At 39.5% G+C, this 27,544-nt stretch overlaps 1 protein-coding gene across 7 annotated transcripts; it reads right to left on the bottom strand.

Moving 5' to 3' along the window:
• Positions 1-27,544, bottom strand: ECT2 (epithelial cell transforming 2). 7 transcript variants are annotated; one of them, XM_039713513.1, is made up of 26 exons: positions 27,487-27,544; positions 24,964-25,121; positions 23,883-23,962; positions 23,689-23,781; positions 22,602-22,784; positions 21,977-22,066; positions 20,252-20,359; positions 19,073-19,146; positions 18,821-18,951; positions 18,568-18,683; positions 18,341-18,403; positions 17,778-18,000; positions 16,135-16,271; positions 15,346-15,465; positions 14,258-14,326; positions 13,251-13,361; positions 12,223-12,319; positions 11,438-11,519; positions 10,437-10,515; positions 10,131-10,250; positions 8,727-8,865; positions 7,519-7,673; positions 5,251-5,358; positions 4,504-4,647; positions 2,656-2,962; positions 1-1,319 (listed from the first exon to the last, which is right to left on the bottom strand). In XM_039713513.1, the coding sequence occupies exons 2-25, from the start codon at positions 25,091-25,093 to the stop codon at positions 2,657-2,659; spliced, it is 2,958 nt and encodes a 985-aa protein (XP_039569447.1). In that variant the 5' UTR covers positions 25,094-25,121; positions 27,487-27,544; the 3' UTR covers positions 1-1,319; position 2,656. The 7 variants fall into 7 exon arrangements, with proteins under 7 accessions (XP_039569447.1, XP_039569448.1, XP_039569450.1 ...); XM_039713514.1 differs by having other exon boundaries at positions 2,707-2,962; XM_039713516.1 differs by lacking the exon at positions 2,656-2,962.

Below are 27,544 nucleotides of genomic sequence, written 5' to 3'. Positions count from 1 at the left end.
CATAGATAATCAGAGTACAGTTGTAGGCTGGAGCCCAACAATGCTTTTTTCCCCCCCATATAAAAGTAAACTTTCATAAAAGCTTGTTTAGTAAAGCCAGAAGCAGTGTTATTTTAAACAGTTTATTTACATTGCTCAGATTGACAAAAGGAGATATAAAAAACAGTGCAGTCTGACACATTCAAAAGCATCACTAGTTACAGATAGATACAAGACAAAACACAGGTGGTTAAAAAGAAACCAGAAGTTGTGAACTCCTGCTAATACCAACAGTTGAACTGTTAATGAAATGCAGAAATTTACATATTCAGATAGTTTGTGAGAGTGCATTGCAAGGTACAAACTGTTCAGAGATGACAGAAGTGAACATAGTTTTAAAGGAAGACATAAATACATGAGAAAGCCTAAAAGCCTTAGGAGCTGTACACTGAAATTTGACACGCCAAAATTGGACCCTGAAATTCCAATGTCACACCAATAATCCCATGGATTAAATAATGATTTGTTAACCAAGTATGGGGAATGTGTGGGGGTTTGGTTTTTTAACAACCCTACTAAACAGGAGTGTAATTAATTTCCTCAGACTTCCACTTCAAAGCAAGACAAAGAACTCAACTGATCATTCTTGGTGGTCAAAGCTCCTCATACCACATCTGTTTACAGTGAGGCTGCAGGAGATCATAATCACAAAACTCAATTCTATTTAATTATAAACAACTACATTTATAAAATATCTGGAATAAGCAGCTGTACAACAGGTTAACTGTCATACTTGAAAGGTCAGGTACTTCATAATGTATTCCATTTAAGAAATCCACAATTCAAACATTAGAGTGCTCTGCCAGTAGATGAAGTTAGGCAAGCATAAGTGTCATCCAAACTAGCAGTAAATTATGTGATCATCATCTTCATTTCAAGATCTGACAAACTAGTTTATCGCCTGGAGGGGACAATTTCCATAGAAGAAAACGTTTCAGTTATGCTGGTAAGGAAATAAATCTGTACAAGGGAATACTGTGCTTAAATGAAGGCCAAGTTACTTATTCCACTGATTGGCTGGTCTGCTTCAACACAACTAAACCCCCCTTGTGATTAACTTAGTGTCATCTAAGATTTTGCTAATCATTGCTAAGTGCTAATGACTAAGGTACCATTAATGTCAGTGCAGGTCACTGCCCAGCCACCTGCCTGTCAGTCACCCCCACAGAGCAGAGTCTGCCCCACCTGCCTCAAATCAGGTGGGTTGTGGATCGGCTCAATGTGTGACTCCTCCTTTCAAAGATCGAGGGAAGGCTGACCAAGGAAGGAGAAGGAACAGCCTGTTGGGCAAAAAAAAAAAAAGTTATTGATCATTTGAGTCAATCTCAGTAGTGCAGCAGACATTTCTCAACCTTTACATATCATACAAGGAATGTGTGAGTGCAGAAGATCTCAAAGATTGGCAGCTTTTGAAATTAATGACTCAGCATTTCTAGAGTTTGAACAGGAAACTTAACATATTGTAAAAACTGAAGAAGAAAGATTTTTTTCTTTCCCTTGTTACCAGCCTTGAGAGATTTGGAATGCAAGAACATGTTTTTGAAGAGTAGATGTTAACAAGTATTAGTATACATCTTGCATCACTTTTTGCAGTAATAATCTCCTTCCAAAATGAAGGCAAGATACACTATGATAATCTCTTAGAGAAACAGAGCTCCCCCTGCAATCCTACAAGTTTCTGTATTATCATCAGCTCTGAGCCCCAAATGAGATGCTGAACACATGTCTCGTTGACTGCAGGAGGCAACAGCCATCCCAATGATTTGTCAGAGCTTGCTTTAGCTGTGCCTGGATGGGCACACACTAGGCAAGAAGCTGACTTTTCTGATGCTTGGAGAATAAGCTGCTTCTGAGACTTAATTACTGTGAAACCAACACATCAATATGTAGCACTAAAAGTAAACCTCTTTGGATTAGCTGAGATTTTATATTCTTTTCACATTAGACCTCAAGATACTTTCACAAGCAATCCTCTGTTGCTCTTAAACAGCCAGCCAAGCTTCTCAGCACATCAACAGGCCACGGTAGTTGGGCAGCTTGTGCACCTGCATGCTTCAAGAATCTTTTAAACAGGGATATTTTGGGCAAGTAAGGGAAATACACATTTCACTATGAACAAGTCCTATGCCTGTTTATGGCATGTCCTCCATTTGCAGTCATTGGCAATATCTGAAAATTTAACCCTAAACTCCTCTTTATAGAGCAGCTCTTATTAGGCTTGAGTATTTTATACCAGATATTTTCTTTTAATTTACAGATGGAGAATAAAAAACTAAAACCACAGGTAAAATGAGCTGCTCAAGACTTCCTTGCAACCAAGTTATTAAAGTTCTCAGAACTCTGGCCAGTGATCTACATGGCCATTTGGACAACTGAACTGAAACAGGGAGGAATTCAACTGTGTATCAATCTAAAAAAAAAAAAATCCAAAAAATTTCATTTAAAAATTTGTAAAAAAATAAGTTTGCACCCAAAACCAGAACCACATGTGAGTGCTGACTTGAACCCTGTGCATTAGAGGACATTAAAGAAGAACCCAACACCACTTGAAGCCCTTTGTGCATTAGAGTGGTACCATGCTCTCTTAGTTTACAGCACTCAGGATTTCTTGCTCACTTCACTCAGGATCTGATGCACAGAATTTCCCAGCACCACACTGGTTATCACCTCCAGCATCAGCACAAGTGGCAGTGACAACAGGGAAAGCACGTGGTCTGTCCAAAGCATGACCATTTAAACTTTCCAAGTTGGAAGAGGCTTTTGCTTTTACAGCATTTGGAAGATGAGGATTTGGAGAGCCAGGACACAGCACAGGTCGAGGCTTGGAACTTCGAGAGCTCCAGTCAACAGAACTGGAGCGATGGACATTAACAGCACATTTGGCAGATCCACTTAGGCTGCACTTGGAAGAGGAACGAGCAATCTACAATTAGGAGGGATTTAAGAGTTAGTTCAAACAAGGAAAAAAACCAAGCATCTAAGCTTGATAAGATATTTTTACTCTGTTTTTTTCCTGCACCAAAAAATTCCTACATAAGCATAGGCCAAGATTTAATTTAAATAAAACAGTATGTCTGAATAACAGCTTTGACTCTTAATGGACTCAGGTTTCCTATAAACAACTGCACTGGTATTCCAAATTGAGAGGCTGGAATCCAAACCTCTTTTCCCCTCAACCTTATAATTGAACCAAAAAGGCTTTATGCAAGTTCAGTGGTGTGTGGCATTGGTTAAAAAAAATCACAACACATCATCTGCTGCCAAGCTGCAGCTTATTAACACAGGTGCAAGAGGTCTGGAAAGAATCTGAAACAGGAACATGGTTTTGCAAGTTTCTAAGATTTTGTGGAAAAGAAGTATTTTTGTCTGGGGTAGATATGCACAAAAAGAGAAGTACATGACTTGCAAGTTCAAGAGAAATGAGATACAGTGCTGTCTCAAAATGAAGACAATTAGAATGCAAAAACAATTGTTGCCATAATCGCAATAGAAGGAATAAAGACTACAGAGAACTAGGCTATAGTCCCATTGGTAGATGATGTTTATTTTCTCTAAAGCAAGGGAGTCTGCTGTGATACTTCCTCCCTTACTGCTTCATATTTTCTCATGTGGGAGAGCAGGGCTATATCTTTATGTTGTACAATTTAATGGCCACTCCAACATACTGAATTACCTCAATATTGAAGTAGTGACACATCAGTCAGTAATAGAAAGATGAAAAGGATTCCCTTTTCTTGGCCTTCTATCCCACATACTACAGATTAGAAAGTAGGTGTTTACTCAAATTTACACAAACACTATAATAAAAAGCAAAAATGATTCCTCCAAATCTAGTCTGCTTTACTAGACTGTATTAGAAAATTGAGTTTGACTTAATGTAGCAGGAGAAAGCTGTAACAGGCAGCCAGGCACAGCAGAAGAGTTGCAATATGTAGAACAATATTTTATTTTACCAAGTTTTCTTAAACATTTACAAGGAGATAATTCCCTTGCTGTTTACAAACTTGCAGGCTGCAGCATCTATGCTTCTCTACCCTTCCTTCCCAGTTTGTTTCACAGGATGTCTGTCATCTCACTACTTTGACTGAATACTATTCAGGGTTGTACACCACATTTCTACTTAGTGTTCAAAATCAAAAGCATGAACAAATATAAGACTTGTGTTGAAACTTTCTCACTCTCCCAGAAGAGGAAATATATTCCATCCCGAGCAAAAAAGACTGGTGGGGTTTTGCAACTTAAATGTGTAAGGCAACCCCCAGTTTCTAGTGCATCAAGATTTTCCTGCATTTTCAGGAAGCAAGGCTTCTCATGAAACAGCTCATGAAAATAACATCCCTATGAATGCAATTAAAATATTTTCTCCCCGCTGTGGATGTTGGAATTGCTAAAGTGGGAGCAGCAGCAGCCACAACAGGAGTGTGCAGGTGAGGAGGTGCCTCCTCGGCTGCCCGGCTCACTCACCGCCAGGGAGGAGGTGCTGCTCAGGCGGCTGCCGAGGAAACTCTCGCTGGAGCTGGGGCTCCGCCCTTCCGTGGCGCTCTGAGACATCAGAGCCCGGCGCAGAGCTCGCTTGGGGGTTTTGGAGAAAGAAAAGGCTCTTGTGACCTGAGGAGGTTGACAAGTGGTTAAACACTGGCTAAAAACAGATTGTAATAACTACTATTATACAAGCTACCATTCTGAAAATCTCTAGGATGTGTATCAAGTGTTGGTGGTTGGATCACAAGCAGCCAAACGCCCACATCTAAAGTGATCTGACTTTTGCAGGCTTCTCATCATCCTTGCTCTTCTCATTCTGTCCAAATATGAGGACAACACAGGAGGGAGACAGGAGGGCAGAGATTCAGGGAGAATTCAAAGCAAGGTTGGTCACCAAGGCTTCCTCCATCCCTCAGGCCTGCAGTCAGGCCCCCCTCCTTTAAGTTGCTGCTCATTTTTGCATTATATTTAAAAGACTCAAAGTATTAAACAGCATAAGTTCCATAACAGACTGAAAAATGACTACATAATACTTATGACTGTAATAATTAAATCCATATATACAGATATTCCAAAACCTTAAACAGCCCTCTCCTTCTTTCTTTAAGGAGATTATATTTAAGAGTTTTAGTTCAGATTAAGTTTTTCCTGTCACTACTGTAAATACTACAAACCACCTGAAAGAGGAATCCCAGCACAATTCTCTGGATAATAAAAGCACTATCTTACCTTTTTTGATGTTTTCTTTATTGCCCTGGATGCTCTGCTTAAAGTACTGTCCATATCTTTAGTATTTACTTCAACTGAATCAGGATCAGCAACATAAATGAGATTCTCCTGTAGACAAAAAGAGTCTTAATAATGGTCAAATATGAGCACTTGCCAAAATATAGTTTTGTAGTCCATAGGTCAGATTTAGAGGGTTTAATAGCCATATTCTACATTTAACTCTTTATACAGTCCAGCAGCTATTTGTTTTCAGGGCATTTCATTAGATCAACAGCTGGTGCAATCAGTCTGTGAAACCACTTCATCAGTAGTTTCACATTCAGTTTGTCTGATTCAGTTTCAAGTCCAGGGCTGACCAAATTAAAGGCAGTAGTTCTGAGGCATCCCCAGGGAGGTCCAAGGCAAACATTGCTTTATTCCATTGACACATCTAGCACATTTCTGAAGTGAAATCTTGAGAGCTCCAGCTCTCAAACATTAAGACTAAAGACTTTCAGCTGAAGTGCAATACATGTTGCAGAACAGCCACGAGTTTTGGGGTTTTTTCGTGCCTCTTTCTTAAACTCCAGCATGTGCAAAACAATCTCTGGCTACCTACTTACAAAATCTGGGTGTCAGAGGGGGCACACATGGGAATGGGAAGTTGCTGGGATTATTTTTTTTGCTGTTTGTTTTCTGCATTTTGAGAAAAGACATTCTACACACTTAAAAAAAAATATCAGAAGACCCCAGCCAGTAGCTTTATGTCCCTTTCTAGGGCCTAAGGAAGAGTAGCCAAAGCCTTTGCTGCCACCAGGTGGCAAAGTCAATGTTATCTCCATTCACATGATGCTCTAGAAGTCTAAAACCAGGCAAAAGTGCTTAAATTGAAGCTCAATTTGACATTTAAATAAGCAAGAAAGAAGTATTATATAGTTGGTAGAGAAATTATAACTAATGGATTCAGCAAAGTAGGTTACAATTTGTCAGCATATGATTGAGTGTCTGGGGCAAGAGGGAACTGTGCATTTATTACACAAAGGTTTAATTGCTATTAAAAATCCAAGCTATATGTTACACTAAATACTGAAGATAGGCAACACACAGACTAAAGAAAATTAACACTTCCACATCAGCACTTTTCATACTCAGTACCTAGAAGGGAAGGGAAACCACAAAGTCCAAGTCTCTTATTCCTAAGTCCCTAGACCACAAGACACACAAAATAAAACTAAGATGCTGTTTTCTTTACTTAATTACCTCTCCTGTAACAAGCATGCCTTTAAAAATCACAACCAAATATTGTTCTGTAACAATACACTGCAGAACATAAAGCATGTCTGGTTTACACCAAGTAGCTTCAGCTGTATGTATTGCACGTATTTTCAGCAAATTGAGATGACTGATATGCATAGACTTTTACATAATTAAAACATCAGCTGAAAGCCTCTTGCTGTAATTGGAGAGGATCTACTCCTCAAAGCAGTTTTCTAACTGTAGAAAGCCCACATGCTGAATTTCTAGAAATGTGACAAGGCCAGTGCCTCCTTTATTTCACTGTTTTTCTTATTTCCTTGTTTTAATGTAGATTTCTGTCTGTGGGAAGAGGAAGATGCTTCATGTCTCTGGCCTCATAGGTGTAGAACAAAGAACTTTAACACAGAGTTAATCCAACAAATGATCAACAACACTGGGATCATAAATTCAAAGATAGCTGCTGTAATTGGAGAGGATCTACTCCTCAAAGCAGTTTTCTAACTGTAGAAAGCCCACATGCTGAATTTCTAGAAATGTGACAATGCCAGTGCCTCCTTTATTTCCCTGTTTTTCTTATTTCCTTCTTTTAATGTTGTAGATTTCTGTCTATGGGAGGAAGATGCTTCATGTCTCTGGCCTCATAGGTGTAGAACAAAGAACTTTAACACAGAGTTAATCCAACATAAATGATCAGCAACACTGGGATTGTAAATTCAAAGATAGATGTGAAAGAAGCAAGCTGAATACAATTCTTGCAGGAACTATAGTGCAGAGTTGAATAACACCCTTTCACCATCACAAATTAATTATACATAATTTTTGATTTTTAAGCACTACTTAGCTTCTGCACAAACTAACTTCCAGGCTGTTTCCTTTTCTACCTTTTAACACTCACTTGCAGGCATGTCAGTACAAGTGTTTTCTGCTCTACTTTACCTCAGGCATGTCCACTATTAACTTCTTTCACTTCAGGTGCTTAAAGCCAAAAAGAGGGAAATGTCTCAATCAGCAGCATGGTTCCAGAGTACTTACTGCATCTGCTTTACAAATAGTGTTGGCCACATGCCTACACAGCATCTTCAGCCAGTCCTCCTTGCAAGGGTCTTCAGTTGTCATCTGGAAACTGAGCAGCTTGTTGTTGAGTTCTGTTGGTGGCCTCACAACTAACGCAAAAGCTTTTTGGCAATCTACATTTTGTTAAAAAAAAAAAAAAGAGCAAGGAGTTCATAAAAAGAATAATTTTTTTCATATAATTCAGGGAGAAAACTTCAACTAACGCAAAAGCTTTTTGGCAATCTACATTTTGTTAAAAAAAAAAAGAGAGCAAGGAGTTCATAAAAAGAATATTTTTTTCCATATAATTCAGGGAGAAAACTCCAGAAGGGTCAACCCTCTGTCTGCCAGGAGCTGGAGCTACAGACAACATGATTTAGGTGTGATTTTATCTTTATTTACACACTAGCTCTTGTATCACTTGCAAGAGCAGAGTTCTGTCCACAGCCATCATCAAGAGGCTACAATCAGCTGTTCAGGCAATAGCTGAACAACCAAATAATCTGCTGAGCAGTCAGCCTCACCTACCCTCTTTGCCATTTCTCTTCTTAATTGGGTTCCTATGTTCAGGTGCTTCAGAGTGTATAAAGCAGAACACATGATGTGCATATCACCACTTAAAGTGAAACACCAAATCCTGCCAGTATAGAAATCTAGAAACTGGTGTGACTAGATTCTTTATAGGTCACTAGCAAGGCTGGAGCAGTATGACAAAGCAGACAGGGAAATTAAGTCATCTTTTAAGATGCCAAGCTCTCCTGAGCATTATCATCACCAGTGAGAAGAAAATTTGGTTTCACACCAACAGCACTTTTCTCTGGCCAGTCTAATGCTCTGGGCTGAAGTTTGAGGTTTGGTTTTTATTTTGTAAATCCAGAACTGTCAAGTGTTTAACTCTGTTTATTTCACACTGCCAGCTGGTTGGCTTATGCTAATGCCATCAAATGCCATCAGTTCTGCCAAATCCAGCATCCTGCAGCAATTCTCAAAAAGCCAAAAGGGCATCAGTACAAGGAATTCTCAAGCTCATACACAGATTCAAACAGAAGCTTTTACTAAAATCACATACCTAACATACCATACAATAAATACACCTTAGCATTCCATCCCACAACAGCAGAGCTTTCTCCTTCACACCCTGAAACACAGTTTAATTAGCTACCAAAGCACTTTCATAACACATAGACCTTCTGTCTCCCTGATGTCCAAGACTTTCTTGATCTGGGAGAGAGGCATGAGAACAACATGCTTGAGAGATGCTGGGGGCCTCGTGTGGCCATGGGGACTTTTGAAAGCTCCAATAACTTTATGCCGTTTCCTCGCAATCTGCAGTTAAATAGAATAGAAAGGGTCAGTTGGAAGAGCTCTTGCCATTGTTTCCTTTCCTTTCTGTATTTTTTTTTACTTTTTACTGTCCAGGAAGGCACAGAAAATCTTGCTACTCTACCACATAACTGAATACCTTTAAGATTTACCTCACTATTCACTGCCTACAGCCCAAGTGGCCCAGCAAGCAATATTTGTTACTTGGCATCAAAACACTCAGCTGAAAAACACAATTTTTTTAAAAATACCTAAAGAAGAAGTATTTTGCATTACAGACCTCAATTCTACCCTGCATAACAAACAAGGGTCCTTTGAAAACTACCACAAGGTAGTCTAGATTTAAACAGAAAAGACAACATCTATATGCATGAACCAGCATAAGGTGTGGTGTGTTATGTCCTAGAAATATCACTTGCTGTTGCTTATGCATGCAGCCATTGAGCAGGCTTTGCATAAAAACATGTAAGGCACTTGTGTGTTAAAGTAATGCATCTTGTTGTTTGTCTCTTGTCCAAGAGACAAGCCAAGAAGCTTTATTAAAAGTGGTTTTATTTTCCTTTCCTTCCTTTATGAGGAGTGATGAAACTGAGTCAACTCAGCAGGGAGAGTTCATCACTAGTCACAAAAACAGGATTTTGTCTCTAAGTGCTGCTTAGGACAGCACTAATTTTGAATTATTTTAGAGGTGGTCTTCTATGCAGACAGTGTTCTTCACTGCTGCAGACAGCAACAAGTACTTTATGAAAGTGTCCTTTATCATTTCAGTTTTTCCACTCCAAAACCCAGTTAGATTATTCTTCCCCTCTAGTTCTTCCTAACATAATTTGAGTTTAAGGCATTTATTATGATTTTGGTTTTTTGGTAGCCTAAGAACAGACAGATGTACCAAGGCCCACTATTCACTCCCATCACATACAACTAAACTTTAAAAGGACAAACAACCTGATGAACCAAAGACTTCAGTGCTTTTTCATCCATTGATGCTACTCAAAGTGCTATTCAGATAAACATTTTTTAACATATTAAGCTGCTTTTATGTTTTTACTCTGGCTGCAAGTCATAAAAGGCTACATTAACACCTCTCAGCCATGAGAGGCTTATACAATAGTTAATGGAAAAGAAACATCAGCATGTGTTGACCTATCAGCAATCTGTGACTTCGAATTCTGCCTCAAAAGGTCTTAAATTCTACTTATTTATATTCATGTGTAGTGTCAAGCCTTTTACAATTCAGTTCATGAGATGTGCTGGTATAGTCACCTTACCTCTAGGCAATCATTGAACAGAAAGAGTGTGACCTGCTCTCCCCTGTCACAGAGGTCATCCCCAAGTGCTACAGTTTCCAGACGCTGCACCAAGCTGCGGTGGGAGGACAGGAGATTGGCCTAAATGACAAAAGCAAAAAGCTCATTAAGCATTTAGTTCAAGGGCTGGATTACTGCTTGCTTACAGCTTAACACTGGCAATCTGTTTAAACCAGCACCGTTGCATTGCAGCCTCACACGTTTTTGCAAAGGGAACAAAGTACTGCAGTCATTTAAGAGATCTGCAGCTTTGCAGAAATTACTTACTGGACATCCATCCACTTCATAGACGACGTCAAAGAACTGCCTTTGTGCCTCTGTTTTTCTTTTGTCTTCATTAATGTGTCTAAGAAAAGCGTATTATATTAACCTTCAATACCAAGCAGCAGTACATGGATGCATTGCATTTAAGACATACAAAAATAATAAAGCTAAACATTCAGGCATAGAATTTACACAGCAGCACTTGCCACATTTGCCTGAAGAAATAACCAAATACCACATGAAATCACATAGGAAATTTCAGCTCTAGAACACTATTCTTGTCATATTACCAGCACTTGACACACCAGTTAAAACAGAATTCCCCTCCCCTGCCCTGTAACATTTTGAACCAGAGACAACTCAGTTCTTTACAGCCTGCATTTTGTCTCACCCAAATCAGGACTGCAGCTCACCAAACAGCAGATCCAAGAATAATTACAATTTAAAAATTGTTGTTAAAACTGGACAAACATTTGCCCAATTAATGCAGGAGTTCTTGTTGCTGGAGACATACGCTACACTTCAAAAGAGGTGAGACTTACAATCTAAACAACTTCAGCTTTCAGCTAATTAACTCATGGAAGAGTGCCAAGAAGAGCTAATACAGGACCAGAAGAAAAACTAGTCTTCCACTAAAAGTCTGTCCTTTCAGTAGATATAATGCATAGAAGTAAGATTTAAAGACAAAAACCCAGCTCTTCCATTCCAGAGGGAAAAGATAGAAAAAAGAGCTGGAACAGAACAGAGGACTGGGGACAACCCCTGCTGAGGCAGGGTGTCAGCAGAGGTTCAGGTACAAGCACTGGGGAACATCACAGACTCCTTTAGAGCTCTGGCACAGAACACCAAAGTGACAATAGCAGCCAAAAGGAGGCTGAAGAACACCTACAGTTATGTTTACTTACTGTTCCTTGTGGCAAAATAACATTGATAATTCAGGAGGAACAGAGGGAGCTAACTGCAGTATGGTTAACAGTATGTTCCATAGAATCAACATGACTTACGTCATCACCTCCTTTAATGATTCAATAGCTCTCTCTAGAGTTATTTTATCTGGGTTCTCTTCTGCTGTATGCTTCTTAATATCTACAATTAAAAAAATAAATAAAAACTCCATACATATTACAAGTGCCTGAAAAGAAACATAAACTCAAGTTTAGACTGAGTTAAGATAAGCTGACTGAAGACATCAGATCTACCCTGGAGTCCAAGTAGCACTGATTAAATGGGGAACTAGGCTGAACAGAAGCTGTCCAGACATCTCATTAAGGAAAAAAACCCACATACAATACAGAAACCAAACCCTCAAACTATTAAAAAAAATTAAATTGAAGTGCAGAGACAAGCACAGAAGTCTTTTTCCACCTGAAGCAAAGGGTGATGTGGGTTTTTTATTATCTTTATTAACAAAAGCATTTTTATAGCAAGTGGTTGATACCAGGTGGAACACATGAAACTGTGAGCCTTGTCAATATGAATTGCTCTCTAGTTTATGTTAGTTTCATGTGAATCTTAATTATATTCTTGTTTGAAGAGACAGAATTGTCAGTGCAAACTGTTCCTTTATCTGTATCCTGCATACAAATGTATGAACAAGTGGAATTTACTGAAGAAAGCCTAAATTCTGTCTAGTGGGCCTTACTGACTGCCAGGAATCATGGTTAACTCACATAATAAGGCTTATTTTAGATAAGAAAAGCTATTTCTAATAATGACAAAAGGCAGACATCATCTTGTGGTTTTAACACCTTCACAGAAAAACTAACAAAATTACATATTACTAGGTTACCATTTAGTAGCAGGGCAACACTGGGCAGCCTTTGAACAGGACGGATAAGGAGCTCAGCGAGGCTTTGGCGGCCACATTCAGGTTTAGCTTGATTTATCTGAGGAAAAAAAAAGTAAACATTATTTCCAACACACATACACAAGAAAAGCACAAGATCAGAGAAAAACACCATGCCTTGAAATTAGCATTGCTATACAAGTGTGAGAATTGTTTACCACAGTCATTAACAGAGCATGTTAAAAACCACATTCTATTCAAAAGTACACAGTGATTTATAATCTCAGAATGTCTAGTTTTAAAGGGTCCATATCAACCCACCAGCTCTTGTTCCAGCTGCTAATGTGGAGTGGGACTGGGGATGGCCTGTTCTCTTATTTGTTCCCCATCTTTTAGATACAATACTTGGATGTAATTCCCAGTCCCTCAGAAAACAGGAGCAGAAACTGTCAGTGTTTGACACTTGACTATTTAGATATATGAGTTAAAGCTACACTGCGCTATTAACAGTACACACATATCTGAAGAGATCAAGAGTTCTAAGGCTCATCTTCAGATAACTTTCTTTGAAGATCACCTTCCTGTTAGATCTCCACTGTTAGGCTCCTATTCATTAGTCACAAGAATGCTGAGAAATTCTACCTCCCTGGAGCTTCACAGCTGCCCAAGGAAAGTTAAAAGCTGTTTCAGAAATACAAGTCTCACAGGGAGGGGACCAGTCAAAGCAGCAGCTCCAGTTATCTTTATAGAAAAGAGAAGACATGTATTTGGGAGGACTTTTTTCCAGCAACAAATGCATATAATCAAACCACCTTGAAAGCTGTTTAACAGAGAAGGAACTCGGACTTTTTCTGAAAGGGTCTTATGAGGAGCTTGAGGGATTGAAGTTCAAATACTTCCTATTTCTCTCACCAAGAGGTGTTTGCATTTCTTCAAGCTTTCAAAGTTTCACATTCCTCCATCTATTGCATTCAGCAGAATATGGTAACAGTCCCCATGTTCTACTCAGAGTTAGTTCTGCAGACACTCACCTTTAGGAAGGCATGAAACCTTGGTTTCTGCTTTTCACATCTTGTAATCGTCTCCTTGCTCATTTCAAAGAAATTCACAAATGGAGGGTATGTTTTCAACAAGTCTTTTGACTGAAAGAAACAACTGTTAGGGCTCTGCTTTACATATTATGTATCCTTGTACATATGTTCATATGCCCTGAGCCATACAAAGCTGCTCAAAGGCACATTGCAATAAAGAATAATGAAAAATGTGTTGTAAACCCATACGTGTTCTCAGAACAAGTTAAGACATTTTTGCATGCCAGATGCCCCAGATTGATGCTGCTGATTAAACGCAGGCTGCTCTCACCAGCATCAAGCAAACATGACAATGTCAGAAGCTGCTGAGCAGCTCGAGTGGGAGGCAAGTTGTCACCTAGCTTTTGGTGAGAATTTTGGAAATTTCAGACAGGTACTTTCACCAGTTACTGTGATCACCTTTTAAACCACCAGAAGCAATGAAAACTTTTGAATGACAGGCACTATTTGTCTCAAAAATCATCAGACCAGCAAAATAATCACAAGATACCTAGCAGCCTATTTATGTTAAAATACTTTGCAGTCCCAGACGTAGCCTCCCTGTTCTACACAGGACTCCTTCACTTACAGGTTTCAAGACTTGAAGAAAGATCATAAGTTATTTTCTTAGTTCTTTACTATTGATCAGAGACAGCAGATGGCTAAGGGCCTGGGAAGTGCTTTTTAATGTGTGAGTAAAAAGCGTGTCTGTAGCATTGCAAATTACAGTTCTCAAACTGTAGGTATTTGTAGATATAATCCTTCATACCTGTGAACAGACATCCACACTAAAACTTGACATGGATTTTATCACCTAACCCAACTGAAAAGTCTAAATAAAAAAGACAATGATACAAGTTGGAGCTCTTTCTCAGCAGTGCTTTGCTTCTGTTTGCCAGCTCCTAGAAGTGGATTGTTCATAAGTCAAGATAATAGTTGTAAGCATAAAGAAAGAAACAGGAACTTACATATTTGAGAATGACATCACCAATACTTTTGTTTTCAGTCCAATTTATCATAAGATCTTCCAGGTCTTCCTAGAATACATGCAGGGATGGGGGGAGAAAACAAGCTGAGCATAAAGTGCATAAAGCCATTAAATGGGATCACTGTTTTGCCAAACACATCATTAGGTGTGTTTTTGTGCTGACAAAACAGGCAATCCTAAAAGCTGTACAAATTCACATTCAGCCCCTCCAGTCTACTGAAGGCTGAAAACAAGAGATCTCTGGCTTACTGAATATGTATATATAGCTGTAAATCAGTGCAAGTACAGCTTGGCAGCATGTCAGGACTAGCCAGCTCTGCAGCAAGATGACACTGCTGCATCCAGCACAATACACAACACATCCCAAAGGAATACTGAGAAAGGATACACAGAAGACAGTTGAACCAATTCTAATTAAGACTGAACAACTTATCTAGGACTTAAGTCTATAAGACAGGATTGAAATAGAACTAGGATAGATTCCACTTACTTGCTACACCAGAGTGTCAAGGAAAGTGAGACCAAACCTGTTAAGCCTATATGAGCTTGATAAGGATCAAGCTCAATCACCATCAGATAATAAGAGGGACAGGAGGGCACAGCTGAAGGTTCAGGATTCACCTTCAGTGAAAAGGATTTATCACTAATATTGGTTTGTTGCTGCCACTGCTCATATCTTTCTAACACCAAAGATGAAGGAAAACACAACAACTACATCAAAACAACTCTCTGCTGCAGGTGACTCCAATTTGAACCACGGACACACAGCTCTACTTTCATCTCTGTCTCAGTGGGCACACATCAATAGCTGGTGTGATTAACCAGACTAGACCCCACTGGTTGGAAAAACACCAACAAACAAATCACCAAGTTGCAGGTAGCCTGCAAGTCTCTATTTAAAAGCCTGCAGATTAATGCTGCCACAAATAGGCAAATGTCACTATTTAAAAGAGTATGTATCAGCACCAGAAGAGTTTATACCTATACAGGAGACACAACTGAAAACATGCAAAAAAGATTCAAAGTCTCTATGAAAGCTTCCCCTGCAGGGGAGAAAGTGCAGCTTGCCTTGATTTTAGTGTGCACATCAAGAATATCTGGAATGCTGCCAAATATGGTCTTGATCTCTTCCTGTGCAAGGATTGGTCCCCCAAGTTGTCCTTCCTTCTCCAATGGAACTTGAAACAACTGATGAATTAAGAGGAAAAAAAAGTTAATGCCCTCCCAGCTGCCAACATTGTGTTAGAAATAGCTATGAAAGCAAGAGTGTTTTCCTTCTACATCATCACTTCCTGCAGTCACAATCTTGAGATGTCTCCATTCAGCAAGAGTGGGTTTTGGAGAGTGGTTTGAAGATACAAACACTTAGTTTGATGCATCTCTACAGCATAACCCCCTCTCATCTCTTTCTACTCACACATCTTGGCTCATTCTTTAAGTAGATAATCAGCTGCAATAGAAATACTTTCAAGAAATTAAGTTCTTCCTGTAAGTTGTTTGCTATTCTGCTCTTCTTGGAATTTTTTTTTTAAATATTTTTCCCCTCTGCCATCTCTCTTTATTCACTAATATCTAAAACATTAGCCAAGAAGTTCTTATTTTCCTGACACTTCCAATTTCCATATATATTGCAACAGCACTGCAGATCCCAGATTAGAAATTGTATTTTCCAGCCTGAAACTGAGTATTTTTATATGTCAGTAAAATTACATGAGCCTATTTATATTGTCATCTTCCTATGCAGCTTGGATGCACCCAAGCCCTCAAAAGATTGCAGATCAGATTGAAAATATTACTTAATGTAAACATTGGATATCTTATTACATTTGACCTGGACTGGCTTTAAAACCATCTTACCTGAATAATTGTTGTCAGAATATCAACATAGTTACTTTCTGTCTGATACAATTCCTTTGCAACTTGCCATCTTGCAGACTGCTTGAGAGGAAGAGGAGTGGAGTTTTTGGAAGGTCTTGCACAGGATTTTGGTGTTTCTGATGAAGAGATATTACCAAAAGAAAATTGAGTTTTATTATAATAGAGTCTCTAAAAAAAGCTCACCCTCAAAGACAAAAAAAGCTTCAGAATTTTTAAGTGAAGATAAGTTTGGGGGTTTTTTTAAAGGCTATATTCTAGAGTTATCAGGGCTCTTTCAAGAAAATAGCTCTCTTTATTACAGCCTACTTATAGAACAACAGTAATACATTATTCCTCAAAATTAGACCTAAACTAATAAGCCATTTATGGGCAGGTCAATGACTTGACCCCATTATTAGTTCCTTATTTAGCAGGAAGCAAGGATTAGGTGCTGAACATTACTTATTTACACTAGTACAAAAGTGCTTTTCTACTTCCACTTTGCCATGTAAACAATTATCTCTCAGCTGCCTGCCGTGCTTGCATTAAGTGTGTAGCTCAAAACCATTTACTAAAATCAGCCCTTGCACAAAACCCTTACATTTCATCCTACAGGGGGAAGGGGAAAGGCTCAAGAGAGTCATTTCTCTTAAAGCTAAAGCCAAGGTGGACCTGGAACAGTTCATGAGTTTTAAATATTTGCTCATGTATTGGATCTCAGAGACCTATACTGTCTTTTTTGATATCAAAGCTCATTTTTGCCATAGTTATCAATGAAATAAGTACCTGTTTCCAAAATAGCAAGTTTTGAGACTGACTGCTGCTGTTGGATTAGAATAAAATTCCCTACCAGGGGTAACAAGAGCATTAGCATCACCTAAGCAGGCTGATCTTCCCTGAATTCCTTCTGAATTATCACTTACATGATAATTGTTGTGCCTCATTGGGAGCTCTTATGTGATCTGAGTTTGCCTTTTTAAAGCAGTAGCAGGCTCCAGATACCTCCTTTATGGTGGAACCAGACATTTTAAAAAACACTTGGGGTATCAGCTTTTAACTAGCCCAAAATTTTGCAGTTCCTCTCTTCACAAGAACCATATGCAGAGATATTTAAAACTCTGTCCATTCACTCAAAACAAATTGTTGATTTAGATTCTTGTGAAGTTTTAGACATAACCCTGTTTGGCTGGCAACAGGGTTGCCTCAATAGAACATTTCAAAGACCTAGGAGTGGGCCCTGCAGGAATTCTGCCTTTAACTCCTCTAGAAAAAGAATCTTTGTCCTCTTTCCTCCAAGTATCCTATGGAGAGCATTTTAGATGATTTACTGTTGACTATGCTGCTAATTTGCTACAGACTTCCAGCAGAGTATTTGAAGCATTTTGGAGTAATACTCAACTGTACTCCCTATTTATCACCTCTATATCTATTCCTTCAGATATGAACACGCTTACATGATGACAAGAGACAGCTTGGCCTGTGTCTGAACTCTTCACTCCAACTTTTTCCTCCACACTTTGAAAAGGGAAAAGCCTGGAATTACACTGCAAATCTGTAGCAGAACCTGTAAGACTTCCCTACCACCACCACTTCCACGAGCTGTTAAACACTGAGTATGGCTGAATGGAAGGCTTTAGCTCTACCTCCATTGGCAGTGCTTGACTCTGGAGTGTTGGAAATATCCAGCAAGGAGCCAATGGAGAGGGAATGTTCAGCTGAGGGCCGTTTCCGAGGAGGGAAGGGGGACATGTCTGTCTCCCTGGTCAGCTGGGCCAGCGTCTCTTTCAAGCGGCGCCGTTTGCGGTTGCTGTTGGGTGTGCTCAGCGAAAGCAGCGACACCGACTTCTTGAAGTCAGGACTCTCCGACTGCAGGGAGAGAAAACTTCATTCAGGGCTTTATCCTCTGTGTCCAGTTCAACTCAGTGCAGAGATTGGTTAATCACAGATCAACACAAAGGAAAATTTCTTAGGGAAGCCAAAGCAAAATTGGTGAAGCTTTTTTTTTTTTTCCTTTTCTAAAATAAAAACCTTTGGGAAGCAGAAAGAAGTTTCTATTCCATATTAGTACTCTATCTATAAAATTTATAATGGATTACCTGGAATTTAAATGCTGCTTTAAAACATCTGATCTGGTCCCACACACACTATGTTGCATGCTAATTCTACCACCAAAATATGCTGTGCATTGTGTGAGTGTTCAACATACCTTCTCAAATAAATACATGGACTCTCCAGCTCTGGCATCCATTTGAATGCTTCCCCAAAACCACTAAAGGAAAAAAGAAAAACTTTATAAACACATTAAAGATTCACCCAAAGTTAAAAATAGTCAAAACCATCTATAATAGTTACACAGTTAGCATGGAAGATTTTTTTTCAGAATAAGACACAGTTCTACATAGCAGCATTCCCTAAAGAATTTTCAGCACTAACCTCTTGCTTTACAACATAAAGTTTTTTTAAAGGTTCAAATGGAAGATCTTTTACTGTACTTTCTTCAACAACCAAGTGTGTACACCTTTCATCACCAACTGGTAAATAATGTCCTCCTAGATAAAAAAAAAAAGAGGCAAATAATCAGGAAAGAATATCCTTGTAGGAAATTAGTATCTCACTTAACAGTTCTGGGGCACCTATCATTATGAACTGCACCCCATTCTTCCCACAGGTTTTCATAAACAATCACCTTGCATTTCTGTCATTTCTTCCATGTTAGCTTTCTCATCATCAGAGAATCCCAGGAAACTTAACATGCAATCCTGAAAGGGAGGAACCTTGAACTGGTTTCTAAAGTCATCATCAGCTGCACAGAAATCACTGAAAGAAAGAAGATGCACAAAAAAAGTCACTTAAGTGACTTATGTCAATATGTAAGCAGAAGTTCACATTTCAGGTGAACAGGATGCAAAGTGAAGGCTGAAGGAAAATAAACACCTACATTTCATTCCTTTTCTCCCACGCCTTATAAATCCACTCAGCTTTCACGATAGGGACACCAAGACTTACAGCAATCTACAAAATAGGAAAAGCATAAGTTGTACCAAATATTTCCATTTAAATCTTTCCCATATCAAGAAAAAAATGTAACCTTCCTTTTGCAGTATCTGTCTTGAAAAGTAAAAAGTGCACATATTCCTTCAAAAGTCATATCCAACTGCAGCTACCCAGAGTTAGAATGTATGAATTCAGGGACTAGGAAATCAGATCAATAGCTGTTTTGACATTTCCTCAAAAGTGCACCATTTTGTTAGTCTGATATCCTTCATCACTCACAAAAACACAAAATCAAATCTCCGTTCCAGTGTAATATGGGATCTTTTTTCTGCTTTTGATACTTTGTATGAAGAGAAATACCCTATCCTGCTTTTATCAAAGAGAAAGTGACTATTTGAAAGGTAACTGCCATGACTGCTTGAGAGATTGTACAGTTTTCCTACATTTTCTCCTTTGAGTTGGCAAAAAGGAGTGTTTGAACAGAAAGTAGGACTTCTCTTCCAACTGCAAAATTATAAAGACAAACAAGGGAAAAAAAAATTTTATTTTTTTTTTAAATATCCTACCAAAAATTCAAACCAGGGAAAGAGGCATAGACATTGCTACATCATATTAAACTGTACAAAAACCTATCATATGTTATTTACTTCTAAACTGAACGCAAATGTCCCAAATTATCCCCTTTTAGAATCAGAAAAGCAAAAGCACACTCATGTCTATTTATGCATAAAGGAATATTTGAATCCTCACTTGCTATGGCAAGTTAAAAATAATTTTTAGAAGACATACACCAATTAAGTTCTTTAAAAGTTACCTCAAAATTTATTGTTTGGACAGACAAAAGCAGGCATTTGTTCATCACAGTCTTTACTACTGGTAGCATCAATACTTAACCATTTTGAATCTTGTTATTCACTATACTTGTCTGTTTCAAATTTATCTTATTTAGATCTCCCAGAGAGACAAAAACATGCCAAAGCTGAATACCAGACAGATGAATTCACCATTACAAGTTATTGCTGTTAGTACAGGAAAAAACAGCTTCTGAATTGGAGTATAATGAACAGTCTACAAAAGCCAAATTCCAAAGGTTTCTATGAAACACCAACTCAAGCTTACATACTCTGAATTTGTCTCCATGTGTTGAGTTTGCCACCAGATGAGTAACTTTTGAGCTAAAGTCCCTTCTAATAATTCCACCCATGTGATGAACCAAGGTCACAAGCTTAACCTGAAAAATGAAGATGAAAAGTTTTCAGTATCTTTTGAAGAGCAAGTTCAGTACAAAAGTGGTTTACAAAGCAAGTTACAGAAGGTTACATTATATGCCTAGAAATAGAAATACTCTGATCTGTTCTTAAAACAACTTGTTCACCTCGACAGAAGATATAGCTTATAGATCAAAAGAGCTATTAGATTTATTTTTATTTCAACATTTAATACAGCCTTGCTGTGTAGCCTGAAGACTGCATGCTTGTATCCAAGCCACCAGTACTCTCAGGATCATCATACATAACACCTTCACCTTTTCACACGTGTCAGATTTGACCTTTTCCTGGCTGATTTAGTCAATTCTAGATCAAACCTAACTAACCCAAACACCATGCAAAGGCTTTTGGTTTGGGTTTGGTTTTTTTCAGATGAAGATGTGGAGCCATTTGTTGATTCCCAGGTGTCCAGTAGGGAAATTAGATGGTAACTGCCTACTGAAATGGAAAAGCAAAGTGCTAGGGTATCAAACAAAAAGTAAAGTCCTGATAGCACAATATCATGAGAAGGTAACGTGTCTGCAAATGCTCTGAACAGAGCTACAGAGATTTACATGCTTATTCTACTACCTGTACAAAAAGGACACTTCTGGGTAAACATCATCTTATCTGAAGCCTCAACTTACAAACCCTTAAGGCCTATTGAATTACAGCAGTTTAATGTCACTCGACAAAAATGTGACCCAAAATGACACAGAAAAAATGACTTGAACAAAGTTTTGTTCCCATCCTCAAATATCTCTGCCTCTGGACTTGCAAAAAAACAAAAGAACAATTTATTCTCCCCGTACAAGCATGAGCTGTGGTTAAACCCTGTGGGTGATGGAACAGAAGAGTATCTTGAAAATATACTTAACATGGTTTTACCAAGCCAAAGAAGAATACATTACTTACTAATTCATCTTTCTTTCTGAATCCTGTAAAGCACAGTACCAAGTTCAACATACTTGCACAGTACAGTGGACGGCAGGAGAAAGGTAAAGGCTGAAAACAAGAGGAAAGCTCATGAGTCAACAGCATACTGCAGCCATTAAAGTTTTCACGTTACCTTTAATACATTACTGTTATTTCTACTATCAAACATGCATCAGACACTAGTCCAGTCTGTATTCAGTTATGCCTTAGCTCCAGGCCTGCTGATACTAGAGCATCCCCAAGTTCTACAGGTAGCACTCCATCCTTTTTATTTCCTCCCCAATCCATTTTCTCTACAGTACAACTTTGGAAATATAAAGTGATTACTGGAGAATCATTTGTATGCTGCCTTTCCCAATGGCACAGTCCCAGCTGGTGATCCAACAACTCCCACAACTACAGCAGTTGTAGCCTTACCCTGTCTGCCTGCACTCTCTCACTGTGTGTGAGATTCTAATCAGAAACTTGCCCGTCTTAGGAATGTTTATAACTGATTGGAAGAGCAAATATCTCTGCCTCTGGACTTGCAAAAAAACAAAAGAACAATTTATTCTCCCCGTACAAGCATGAGCTGTGGTTAAACCCTGTGGGTGATGGAACAGAAGAGTATCTTGAAAATATACTTAACATGGTTTTACCAATCCAAAGAAGAATACATTACTTACTAATTCATCTTTCTTTCTGAATCCTGTAAAGCACAGTACCAAGTTCAACATACTTGCACAGTACAGTGGACGGCAGGAGAAAGGTAAAGGCTGAAAACAAGAGGAAAGCTCATGAGTCAACAGCATACTGCAGCCATTAAAGTTTTCACGTTACCTTTAATACATTACTGTTATTTCTACTATCAAACATGCATCAGACACTAGTCCAGTCTGTATTCAGTTATGCCTTAGCTCCAGGCCTGCTGATACTAGAGCATCCCCAAGTTCTACAGGTAGCACTCCATCCTTTTTATTTCCTCCCCAATCCATTTTCTCTACAGTACAACTTTGGAAATATAAAGTGATTACTGGAGAATCATTTGTATGCTGCCTTTCCCAATGGCACAGTCCCAACTGGTGATCAACAACTCTCACAACTACAGCAGCAGTTGTAGCCTTACCCCGTCTGGCTGCACTCTCTCCCTATGTTTGAGATTCTAACACAGCACCAGAAACTTGCATGTCTCAAAATTCTCTTGCTACGAATGTTTATAACTGATTGGAAGAGTGAGAGAGATTTTACTGTGAACTCTTAGAAGTCAGTGCAGAGGGGAGCTACTCATCTGATTCCAGCAGGAGCACACACCTCTCCTTTCTGCGCGCAGTGCAGCACCACCGGCGGCCCGATGACTCTGCAGTCTGCCCTGCAGAGGTTGCCAAAGATGGGAGCTTGGAAGTCTGACACAACGAAGATTGTCTCGAATTCTGGGGAGTCAGAATCTCCAAGTTCTTCTATTGTGTCTGTCTTTATGTAGGGCATTTTAATTTCCTTGATGCACAGGGGTGAAAGGGAAAGCATTACTCAGGTAACATACTTGCACAAGTTTAAATTCAACTGATGTTTATTTTGGACCATTAGAAAAATGTGTGATTCATGTTTCAGAGACAGAGTTAGGATTTGTGAAAGCTGAATGCAATGCACTGTTCTCTAGCACAAGAATGCTATGAGCTGCATGCTTGAAGACTGAATGTCAAAGTAATTCCTGCTTTTGAAGAATCAGAATTCTGGTTGCTTAAGCAGTTTATGTATCAGTTCACACTGATAATGTAGCACTGGAAGGAGCTAGATAGAAAAAACACCCTAAGCTCAATAGATAAATGAAATTTCAGATGGTCAGAACAGCTAGGGTACTTTGGGATGCTACTAAAAAGTAGTATCCAGTTTGCGACAGCAAGCTCCACACTGCAGAGCATCTACAAAATGGAAATAGATTTTGTTCATTGCTTGATATTTTTAAGGGGTTAAAAATTTTGGTCCATTCCAATTTCAAACATTAGTTCCAAACTTTATCTCTTATGCCTTTCACATCAAGAAATGGAAAAGCATTTCTTGCACTTCAGCTTGAATGCAGCTTTCAACTGAAAGAAGTCCATTAACAATTACAAAGCCAGTTCATAGCACAGACTTGTGTGACTGAACACAAGCATGCAGTTGGTTGTCCCCATGGATATTTTGATGCTCCTGTTAGCAAACACCACTAGATAAGAGCTACAAGTATTACTCCATATTTTAAAAAAGTGCTGATTTTGATGAGCTGTGACACCATCAGAACCATTAGCATATATTATGACCATTATGCCCAATTAATCCAAATTAAAGCGTGTGCACATTTCAGTCCCAGTGAAGTGTAACATGCTGCATGCAATTACATGTGCTGAATTGCATGACATACCATATGAATAATACTTTTTATTAGTTTTTCTTCTGATTTATCAGGACTACTTTCCTTTATCTTTATAACAGGTACTTCCATTATCTTAATGGTCTGTGGAAGAGGAGAACTTTAGTACAGAAGCAAATTGGTTACTACAAGTCTGAAGGCATAACATGCCCTTCCAGAGACTGTTTTATCTCAGGCCCACATACCTCCAAGGCTTTCAGAAGCTCCTCACGTTTCCCTGCTTCCTGAACCAAAACCACTCTTGTTTCTATTTGAGGCATTTCTTCTGCTCAGAGAGAAGCAAGGATAATATTTGTATTTTAGCAGAAAAATCTGTGTGATGTCTAAATCAAGCAATAATGTATAGAAGAATACAGGCAGACAGTAGCCTTTCAAGATTCCTTATCAGGAGCAATCCTGAAAATAAATGTTACTTTAAGAAGAGTGTCCTTTAATTAAGGCATACCAAATTGACTTAGAGCCCAAACTTTCTAGTAAGAGGTGAAGCAAGAATCTGCAATTCATGACCAGTCAAAGCAAAAACGTAAATCAAGGGATAGGTAGGAAGAAAGACAACAAGCAAATGAAAACCCCAAAAAAATTACAGGCTTAATGCTTCCAGCAGAATTAGATATCAAGATCTACTGGAAAATAGACAGCTGGTATCTTTTATAGTTTCTGTGTTCCTGGCTGACAAGGTTCATTACTTTCTTGGTAATTGAGCAGTTACCAGCAATATCAAAACTGAAACTAGATGCCTTGTTCTTTTTTCCCATGTATTAATAAACCTTCAAAATATTAGGAGGAAGAACAAGCATTGCCTCCACATCATTTACATCAACAGACCACCAGCAGTTTTTGGCTACTGCCTTGGAGGAAAAAATTGGTGGTTGTTTTTTAATTTCAGGATTTGTTCTTGAATTCATTTTGGGCTCAAGACTATTAATCTCTCCACCTCTCATACCTTACACCTATTAATTTGTCCACAACAGAGCAGCTGTAGTTTCCAAACACTGGTGTCAAAATGTCACCTGGAGTGATTTATTCCATAGAAGAGGCAACTTCTGTGGAACTGACAGCTTTCTGTTCAAGAGCCAGAAAATGCATTCAATTTGGGCTGTAACACCAAATTTTCTTAAAGAAAGGATTCCAGATCAACACCCTTTTCCCTACTCTATGTACATTCAGAAGCTCAAAGTATTTTTGTTTTTTCAAAACTACTAAATAGCAACAAAGTAATCAGTCAGTGCAAAAACCAAGCAGTATCAAAATAAACTTCCCCATTACCTTCAGCATCCAGAACAGCTGCCCGGAATACATTCTCTTTGGAGGTTTCTATAATTTTTGAATCAAGAACAGAAGAATCAGCCAAGAGGCTCCTCCCAGTTTCAGACACCAGAGTACTGCTGTCAGCCATGATTATGCTTTGATTCTTTCTTCAACAGCTGGAAGAAGGTGGAGGGGCCAAGCTCAGTTACAGGTGCAAAAAGCTCATTCATAAGAGTCCTGTGACCAAGGCTGTCAGAAGGGACTTCAGCAAACAAAACATTTACACTTACTGAACTCCCACTCACACTGATAGAGCATCAAGAGTAGCACAACTGACAGAAAAGATTGACAACAAAGCTGTTACAGAAATGGTTCTGCAATTCATCTGCACAGAGGGAACTTCACTCTGAGCACAGGCAAGCACAAACTCAAGTGCTCATTTAAAAAAGCTTAACCACAAAGCAGCAAACTAAAAGCACTTGTTTCTTTCAGTGACAAACTATAATAAGCTACAGCTGAGACTAAAATTAGCATTGTTGATTTGAAACATTAGCAGAAGAATTAGGGTAAGCATAACAACTTGCCAAAATCTGACTTTTCAGGTGAACTGGCTAGAAATATTGTGGTTAGAAATGAGCACCCAGAGAGAAGAGAAGAGAAAATAAATAGAAGACTATTTATTTTTAGAAAAATTTTAAAAGCTTGAGAGTCTCTGCAAAGGTGATATTCTAGCTCTATGGTCTGGTCTACTGTCATGCATTAACTATAATGGAGTAGAAGTAGCCTTTCATCATCAGATGAAGAGGCCTGCTCTCCTCTCAAACACAATGGAGCTGTGCTCTCCCTGCCCATCAGCCTTGTCACCTGCGGGAAAGGCAGAACCCTTAACCCTCTCCTTTCCTGGGAGCTACCTACCCCAAACCCTGCAGCACAAAGATTGCTCAGACACGTGCCCATCACAGCCCACTCTCTGTCACACACGAGGCAGGCAGGGTGCAGCTCCTGTGATTCATCACACGCCCAGGTTTCACTGTTTGCACAGTGAGGTCAGGAGTTACCCAGAGCAGCAGCTGAACTGCTGCTGGATAATAACCCTTGGTAGCACTTGAACTGAAATTGTTCTTGTGACTCTGTGTGCCCTTTGAAAGCAGCAGCTACTCAAATAATGCACTAGAGCATTGTCTGGAGAGGACTCTGGAGGCACTAAAACCCCTGGAGAACAGCACATACCACTTTTCAAATTGTGTAATGACCATCCCATTACACAGCAAAGAAAGTCAGAACACAAAAAGCAGGGGGCACTTTGGCATACCAGCAATACAGAAAAGACTTTATCTTCCAGAGATCACACCTGGGACTCCAATCTTCATAATACACAAGTTCCTAACACAGTGATGAGCAGCAATCAACACCACAAATCTATCATTATTCTAGACATATTCAGCTACCAGACTTGCCACCGTAGTTTCAATTTCCAGCTCGCACAGAGCTGTGCATGTCCATGCAGTTGAGTTTCCTAGACCTGTGACCCAGCCACCCACCTGATTTTTCCCAGAGCAAGAGGAGAGAGAGTAACCTCAGCCACAAAGAGTCTGTGGGGAATCCCTGGCCAGAATGTTACAGTGTCATCACCAGGAACTGTAACACAGTTACCAATTTTTTTTTTATTTTTTTTTTTTGCAGTGGTGGAGGGAAGTAGAATCTTGGCAGATTCAAAGCATATTGTTAATAATGATTGCCACAAGAACAATTACAATGTAAACTCAGAGGAAAACAAACCCTCCAGTCAGAGGCACAACTAAACTTAAATCCTAGAGATTATTTCCTAGAAGTCTGAGACATCAGTACTGTTATTATTATACCAAGTAAAATGAACTTGCAGAGAACTTCATTTTGAAGAAGCCCAGACTTTAGTCTGGGCATTGATTTTCTTTATGGATTTATCCAATTTATTTATTTCTGAGGTTCCATCCTGGGTGTATTTAAAAGCATTCTTTGTTTTAATAATAGCAATATTTGTCACTAAACTCACGGACTGATAGTGCCAGGATACAGAGGAAAACAAACAGCACGCAAGGACACGAACACAACAGTTTTCCCTCACAAAAAGAGCAAAACTCAGAACACCCTCACTCCAGGCTTCAGGCAGAGCTAACACCCCCACAGCATCACACTCAGAAACGACCTCCCAATAACTTGTGGAAAGCCTGAAGGACACAAACCACCCACAAACCAAAATGGGTTTGCTACAGCAAGGAAAGGACACGAACACCTCCCACGCTTCCCGGGTCCCTCCCGAGGAGGCACCCAGGAAGGCTCCCGAGCCCTGGGCAGGAGGTGGCCGGGGACAGGACAGGACAGGACAGGACGAGGGGCCGCCGCCGCCTCACGAGCCAGCAGGTGCCGCCGGGCCCGGGGCACCGCCCCGCCCAAGGAGCACGGCCTGAGGAGCCCCGCAGGAGCCCCGGAGGCACCACGGCTGCCCGCCACACCGGCCCCGCTCCGGGCCGCCCGCACCCCCCGGCCCCGGTGCCCCCTCACCGCCGGCGCCGCCCGCCGCCATCCGCCATCAGCGGCCGCCGCCAATTCAAAAAGCGAG

This window comes from Passer montanus, unplaced genomic scaffold (assembly GCF_014805655.1).
Source record: "Passer montanus isolate IOZ18808 unplaced genomic scaffold, ASM1480565v1 scaffold29, whole genome shotgun sequence".
In the NCBI taxonomy this organism is placed as follows: Eukaryota; Metazoa; Chordata; class Aves; order Passeriformes; family Passeridae; genus Passer; species Passer montanus.
The sequence above is the reverse complement of the archived record's forward strand: the minus strand, read 5'-3'. Positions and strand labels throughout refer to the sequence as shown.

Bases quoted from the DNA above. Each gene is read 5' to 3' on its own strand.
- ECT2 (XM_039713513.1), bottom strand. From the start codon at position 25,093: ATGGCTGACAGCAGTACTCTGGTGTCTGAAACTGGGAGGAGCCTCTTG. The intron at 14,327-15,345 runs GCAAGCTGCACT...CATGTATTCTAG, and splicing joins ATGTGCACACTAAAATCAAG to GAAGACCTGGAAGATCTTAT. The intron at 5,359-7,518 runs GTAAGTACTCTG...TTTTGTCTACAG, and splicing joins CTATTTGTAAAGCAGATGCA to GAGAATCTCATTTATGTTGC.